We start from the raw sequence: 7,341 nt of genomic DNA on the forward strand, positions 1-7,341 counted from the left end.
TGCTGCAGGGGGGGGTGCGGTGGCTGGAGATGGTGCTGCTGTGGGGCCATGGCGGGAGATGCTGCTGCCATGAGGGAGTGGTGGAGGATGCTGCCATGGCAGGAGATGATGCTGCTGTGGGGTGGCAGTGGCAGATGCCATAGGAGATGCCGCTGCTGTAGGATGTGCTGTGCTGGGAGATGATGCCATGAGAGATGCTGTGGTGGGAGATGGTGATGCTGTGCACTGTGGTGGGTTGTGTGGGGCTGGCAGACCCCGACCGCACTAGAGGCCGTGCCAGGCCCATCTGTTAGTGCCGGCAGCGAAGGTGTCCGCTCATCCCCGGTCTCTCCCGCAGGTGCTGGAAGCGGGGATCCTGCTCAGGATCACCCCCGAGGAGCGCAAGCGGCAGGAGGTGAGCGCAGCCCCGGGGCGCTCAGGCAGTGGGGCCATGCGTGGCTGCGTCCTGACCCTGTCACACAGGGGGGGCTCAGGGCAGGGCTGGGGTCAGCCCCTGTGTACGGGGTTTTGGTGCTGCTGGTGGTTTCCAGCAGCTCGGGGACTGGGCGGCACTGGGAGGGCTCACCCGCACAACCAGGCACGGGGACTCCTTTGGATGGGAAATGGCTATGGGAAGGGAAAAGAGCTCAGGGCTGTGGCTTTCTTAGTGCCTGTGTGTGCTGAAACACCCGGGCAGTGCAGGAGATGGTGCAGGGAATGCTGTGCTGTGACTTTGTGCCACCCTAATGTAAATAAGACACAGGAGGTTTGAATTCCCTGCCGCGTTCGGTCACTCCGTGCTGTGACCCCCTTGGCTGCCCCGCTTTCCTCAGGCCATGTTCGAGATCATCACCTCCGAGTACTCCTACATGCACAGCCTGGGCGTCCTGGTGAGCCACTTCATGAGGTCGGAGGAGCTGAGGGACACCATGACCCAGACGGAGCACCACCACCTCTTCTCCAACATCGGCGACGTCCTGGCCGTCAGCACGGGGCAAGTGGGGGCCACGGGGGGCGAGTGGGGGCCACGGGCAGGGGCAGGGGCCCAGGAGGGATTCGAGAGCGCTGTTTATTTGCTGTGTGAACACAACTGTCCCTCCTGAGAGTGTGCCCCATGTCCATGGGGGATGCAGTGGGACGGGAGGGCTATGGGGGTGGTGAGTGGCCCCGATGGGGCAGAAATGGATCTTCCCAGAGAGCAGAGGCAGAGGAGGGATCTCCTGTGGGGATGGAGGAAGCGTGGGAGCTGTGGGGCTGCGTTCCCGGAGCTGCTGCGAGCCAGGATCTCAGCCGCACGGAGCTGACCCCACGTGGAAAGGATCCAGGGCCTTGTTTCCTCTGGGGAAAAGCTGCAGTGGGAACGTGGTTAAACGTCCATTTCCTGGGTTTGTCTGACCCTGACGAGTCACATAGTGAAGTCGTTTGGAATCCTCTCCTCAGCTTCTTCGAGGACCTGGAGAAGCGGCACCAGGAAAACCTCCTGATCCCCGACATCAGCGACATCGTGGAGGAGCACGCGTCCAACCGCTTCAACCCCTACGTCAGCTACTGCTCCAACGAGGTTTACCAGCAGAGGACCCTGCAGAGGCTGCTGTGAGTGCTGTGCTGCTCCGGGGTGGCTACAGGGGACTCTGGGGTGCCAGGGACCCAGGGGATGCCGGTTGGCTGCAGATGAGACCGTGATGTGCGGTTAGGGAAGGACGTGGTTATGTCCTTTTCCCCAAGGAAGGACTTTTCTGAGCAGAGTTTGACTCCTGGATGAGGGTAATAAGAACGTGATTGGCATTGTGCTGGGAGAAGGGCGAGGGATGGGGATAAGCAGGAGTGATGCTACCACGTGCTGAGGTTGGACAGGTATCACCAAGGCCAGTAACACATATGGGGTGTGTTAGGGACACGTATGGAGCATCCCCAGGTGGTGCTGGTGGTCCAGGTTTGTGTCTGCTGTTGGTACTTCTATGGCTTTATCCATCTTTTGGTGGGCTCAACATCCCCAAGTGCTTTTCCACCCCTGGCTTGGTCCCTTTTCCGCCCCAGCCGTGTGCTCTGAGCTCAGTGCTGGTGCTGTGCTGTGGTTCCCATGCTGGGAAACCTGGAGAACCAAAGAGCAGCATCAACAGAGCTTTCTTCTCCTCTTCCAGAAACACAAACCCCTTATTTAAAGAGACCTTGAAACAGATCGAGAGGAAACCCGAGTGCGGCGGCCTGCCGATGATCTCCTTCCTCATCCTGCCGATGCAGAGGGTGACCCGGCTTCCTCTGCTGCTGGATGTAAGTCCCACACTGCATCTGAAGAGGTGGCCGTGTTACACCCGTTTCTGGGGTGCTGAGCCTGCTGTATGGGATGGCAGTGATGCTCGGGCACCTGATGTGAAAGCCCCAGCAGGAACCGCACTGACATCTCCCAGCACCGTTAATCCTTGCCCCAACCATGGTCCTGTCCCGCTGCTGGGCTGGGACACGGCTCAGGCTCGTGTGGGCTCCCAAAATCCCCGGGAAGCGGCTGAGATGCAGACCTCTGTGTCATGGCATCCCTAAAGCACCTTGTCTTCACCTTGCAGACAGTCTGCCAAAAAACCCCCGCGGGGACAGCAGCGTATGGGGCTGCCACCAGAGCCCTGAAAGCCATCAGCAAGGTGAGCCCCAGCTCCACACCTCCCCTCCTCGCTGTCCTCGAGCCCCCACTCTGGCCTCGGGTTTTTCCTCCCTGTGTTGGTCCTGTTGAGGTTTCTCTGCCCCAAATCGCTGCTGGATGCGCACCTCTTCCCCCTTGCTCGCCTTTTTCACCTGATTTTGGTTTTTTTTCCATTTTCTCGTCATCTTTTCTTCTTTCCTCTTGCCCTTCCCTCCGCTGTTCTCTCTCCATTAGTGGAGAGCTGCCCTCGAGGTGATTCGTTCTTCCTCTCCCCATTCCTCCTCGGTTTTGGTGAGGTCTCACTTTGGTCCCTCTCTGGATATAGAAGAAAGGGGCTGTGTCTCTCCTGTGGGTCTCTCGTGGTATCAGGACATGGCAGGGGATGGGGGGCTCTGATCCTGCCCTTCTCAGCTGCCCTGGGGCTGTTTCTCGTCTCTCAGCTGGTGAAGAACTGCAACGAGGGCGCTCGCGCAATGGAGCGGACGGAGCAGATGTACACCCTGCAGAAACAGCTGGAGTTCGGGAAGAAGAAGGTGAGGGCTTGGAGGAGGGGAGGATCTTTTGGGATGAGCTGATGGGGGGAGTCCATCACAGGTTTGGGATGGTCCAGGAGTCCTGGACCGGCTGCAGCATTGCTGCTGCCATGCACAGCATCACCTCTGCGTGCCCAGGGTGAGCGTTTCTCAGATGTGGGCGGCTTTCTGAGGGCTGTAGCAGAGCCCTGACACCGTACCCCGCTGCTGGGATTTGGGGGGGCTGCAGTGGGGTCCACGGCTGCTCCATGTCCCTGCCTGACCCCTGGGAAGGCTCCTGGAAAAGGCGTTGAACAACGCGCGATGTGTCCATCCCGACTGACCCCTGCCAGCCCAAACGCTGCTTCCAGAGGTGCCTCTGCCCGCTGTGGTGCAGCAGGCAGTAATTCGGGCTCTCCCCATCTCCATTTCAGCCGTTCCCGCTGATCTCGGCGTCACGCTGGCTGCAGAAGCGGGGGGAGCTGCAGCTGCTGCTGTCGGAGGAGGCCGGAATCTTCCGCCGCGGCGCCGGGAGGCTCTGCCACCTCTTCCTGTTCAACGACGTCCTCATCATCACCAAGAAGAAGAGGTGAGGCCAGGGCAGAGCCTTCTTTTCCCTACGTAACATCTAAGAGGATAAAAATCTCCATTTCCCAAGCCTCAAACTCTTGAGATTTCCCATTTTGGCCTTTATTGAGATGTCCCTTGTTGGAAAGGGCATCCCAGGATGTCAGGAGTTGGAAGGGACCTGGAGAGCCCCCCCAGTGCAACCCCTGTCAGAGCAGGATCACCAGAGCAGTCACACAGGAACACGGCCAGGGCTTTGGGTGTCTCCACACAAGGAGACTCCACAACCTCTCTGGGCAGCCTGGGCCATGCTCCATAACCCTCACACTGACAAAGTTTGTCCTCATCTTCAGCTTGAACCTCCTGTGCTCCAGCTTGGGACCATTGCCCCTTGTCCTGGCATTGGCCATCCCAGAGCAGAGCCTGGCTCCTTCCTCCTGACACTGCCCTTTCCCAATGGATCCCCAGGAATGAGGGCACCCCTCAGTCTCCTCTGCTCCAAGCTCAAGAGCCCCAGCTCCCTCAGCTGCTCCTCAGCAGGAGATGCTCCACAGTGTTCACTTCTCCAAGTGATAGTGCTGGTATGGTGAGGAAACATGGCAAGGCCGCTGTCTCACCATGGGTGCTGTATCTGCACCTCATCTTCGTGGCCCTGCTGGACTCTTTCAAGCAGTTCCTGTCCTTCTGGAGCTGAGGGCCCAGCACTGGACACAAGATTGCAGCTGTGGTGTGAGCAGGGCAGAGCAGAGGGGCAGGAGAACCTCTCTGCCCTCCAACCACCCCTGTGGTGATGCCCACCAAATGTCACCCATGGGGCTGTGATGCTACAGCTCAGTCCCCCCCGGCAGCATCTGCTTGGCAGCTGTGGTACCGGTCCCATCTTTACCACAGTGAGGAGAGCTACACCGTGATGAACTACGCCACACTGGACCAGCTCAGGGTGGAGAAGATCGAGAGCACTGACCCGCCTTCCCCTCCTCCTGGCAAGACCGGCAGCGCATCCCGTGGGACCACCGGGCATCTGCTGCGGGTGGTGATGGAGAGGGACAGCGAGGGGCGGCGGGAGGAGGTGGTGCTGTCGGCAGAGACGCTGTGAGTGGCCCGGTGGGGTTGCATGGAGTGTGTGCTGTTGCTTTTGGGGTAAAATAGTGCCCTGGAAATCCACCAAGGCTTCTGCAAAGCATCCTTGGCCTTCCTGCTGCTCTTCCCAAGGAGGTTTCATTGGCAATGATGTTGATGTTGACGTTGACACCAACACTTGCACAGGTTTCCCCCCTTGCCATTCCCTCCTCTTTTAGCTTTCCCATATCATTCCCATGCAATGCTTCCCCTATTGAAACTAAGCAAAGCAGCTGGGGGATGTGTATGGCTTGCGTGTATCAGAACCACCCCAAAATCCTCTCTCCTGCTGGGAAGCTCCCAGTTACAGCCAGCACTGCAGATGCTGCCTCAACGGACCCTATAACACATCTTTCCCTCCATCAGGAGCGACCGGGCTCGCTGGATCGCGGCGCTGATGCACCGAGACAAGGAAAAGCCCGACCCCACTCCCAAAGGAGGTACTGGCACACTGGGGGTTACTGGTGGTGCTATAACCTGAGCGATTGCAGGCACTGGTTTTCACCCCCTGTTCTCTGCAGACCTGAGCCAGGTGGAGATAACCCGCGCCTACCTGGCGAAGGAGGCGGACGAGATGTCCCTGCAGCAGGCGGACGTGGTCCTGGTGCTAGGCGAAGAGGACGGTGAGCGGTGGCAATGGGGGAGCTGCAGCTGGGGATGAAAGCCTCAGGGATCCCAGTGAAATGGGGGGAACAGCTTCAGGGATCCCAATGAGATGGGGGAGAAAGCTTCAGTCATCCCAGTGAAATGGGAGGAAAATTTCAGTCATCCCAGTGAAATGGGAGGAAAAATTCAGTCATCCCAGTGAAATGGGGGGAAAAATTCAGTGATACCAATGAGATGGAGGGAAAAATTTCAGTGATCCCAATGAGATGGGGGGAAAAATTTCAGTGATCCCAATGAGATGAGGGGAGAATTTCAGTGATCCCAATGAAATGGGGGAGAAAGCTCTGGGGATCCCAATGAAATGGGGGGAGCAACTTCAGTGATCTCAATGAAATGGGGGGTAAAACTTGAGTGATCCCAATGAAATGGGGGGAAAGCTTGAGTGATCTCAGTGAAATGGGGGGGAAGCTTGAGTGATCCTAGTGAAATGAGGGGAAAATTTCAGTGGTCCCAATGAAATGGGGGGAACAGCTTCAGGGATCCCAATGAAATCTGAGGAACAGCTTCAGGGATCCCAATGAAATGGGGGGAACAGCTTCAGGGATCCCTATAAAACGGGTGGGAAAGCTTCAGGGATCCCAGTGAAATAAGGGGAAAAGCTTCAGGGATCTCAATGAAATGGGGGGAAACTTCAAGTGATCCCTCACCGTGACCATCTCTGTTCCCCTCCTAGGCTGGTGCTGGGGCGAGCGGCTCCGGGACGGCCAGAGGGGCTGGTTCCCCAGCTCCTGCGCCCGCCCCATCACCAACCGCGCGGCCGTGGAGTGCAACGTGCGGCGCATGGAGCGGCTGCGCATCGAGACCGACGTGTAAACGCGTGGCCGGGGAGCGCTGCCTCTGCCCTCACCAGTTTGGGGCTCTTCAGCCCACAGCAAGAAGGGAGCGGGAGCCCCTTTCTTCTGGACTTTGGTTTCTCTGAGCAGCTGCGGGCAGTAGATGTTGTCATTCAGGACCGGCCTTTGCAGTGGCCATGGCAGCAGATAATTAATGTGAGAGCTGGCATCTGAGCGCTCCTGGCCAGTATTAATGACCAGGACCAGCTCCAGGAGGCAGCTGGGGACTCGGCTGGAGGTGAAGAGGCTGTGGCTGTGCCCAGAGCCCGATGCTGCCAACTCCATCCCTGGGTGTGGGAAGAGCCAGGCCATGGGGGGAGCAGACCCCAGTGGAGAACTGCTCATAACTTAAATCTCGATGCTGTTCTTATTCCTTCACCCATTTTCCCCTCCTAATTTTTTATCCCCACAATTATTCATGGGGTTTTTTTTGCACACAGCCATGACCTCGACAGGGCGAGGTGGTGCCCATCCCCATCCAGGTGTTGCTGGGGGAGCCTGAGGTGCGGTTGGGTTTGTTCTCAGGGAAATGGCTCTTGGGCCACAAACGGGGGCCACTGGAAGCAATTTGCAAGTGGGGAGCACAAAGAACAGCAACGCTGCAGCTCCCGGCCAAGGCAGGGCCTTCTCCTGTCATAGCCGAGCCCTTCGCAGCTGGATTTGTCACGAGCCAGGTGTTGAAAACCACTGAGCCTTTGGCAGTGACTGCGGGACGAGGTGGGCCCGTGTTCATGGGGGAGGCAGCGGTGCTGTGATGTGGCTGAATAAACGGGTAAAGGGGTAATTGCGTTAGCAATAAATTCATTTATCCAGATGAACTGCGTGTGCTCCATGCCCTAACGGGAGCTGCAGACCCCGCTGTTTAACCCAGAGCACGGCAGCTCCGTGTTGGACATTTCCCCATTGCAGCTCAATAAAGAAATCTTCCTTTTGAGGGCAGCATTGCTCTGGTCTCTGCCTGAAACTGCACATTTTGGGGGTAATCAATGCAGGTCCATAGGAATCCAGTGAGGTTTTCTGGTTATTTAAG

The 7,341-nt window shown here is 57.9% G+C and overlaps 1 protein-coding gene across 1 annotated transcript in view; it reads left to right on the forward strand.

Moving 5' to 3' along the window:
* Window positions 1-6,291, forward strand: part of LOC104548468 (rho guanine nucleotide exchange factor 16-like) — a 7,390-nt gene extending 1,099 nt beyond the window's left edge. The window contains exons 3-13 of the mRNA XM_010194492.1: window positions 338-394; window positions 813-973; window positions 1,420-1,572; window positions 2,121-2,250; window positions 2,541-2,615; window positions 3,055-3,147; window positions 3,561-3,715; window positions 4,585-4,785; window positions 5,179-5,252; window positions 5,334-5,435; window positions 6,152-6,291. Of these exons, the coding sequence (XP_010192794.1) occupies window positions 816-973; window positions 1,420-1,572; window positions 2,121-2,250; window positions 2,541-2,615; window positions 3,055-3,147; window positions 3,561-3,715; window positions 4,585-4,785; window positions 5,179-5,252; window positions 5,334-5,435; window positions 6,152-6,291 (1,281 nt within the window). The 5' untranslated portion in view covers window positions 338-394; window positions 813-815. The remainder of the gene's footprint in view (window positions 1-337; window positions 395-812; window positions 974-1,419; window positions 1,573-2,120; window positions 2,251-2,540; window positions 2,616-3,054; window positions 3,148-3,560; window positions 3,716-4,584; window positions 4,786-5,178; window positions 5,253-5,333; window positions 5,436-6,151) is intronic.
* The last annotated feature ends 1,050 nt before the right edge of the window (window positions 6,292-7,341 follow it).

This window comes from Mesitornis unicolor, unplaced genomic scaffold, assembly GCF_000695765.1.
Source record: "Mesitornis unicolor isolate BGI_N332 unplaced genomic scaffold, ASM69576v1 scaffold31871, whole genome shotgun sequence".
Lineage (NCBI taxonomy): Eukaryota > Metazoa > Chordata > Aves > Mesitornithiformes > Mesitornithidae > Mesitornis > Mesitornis unicolor.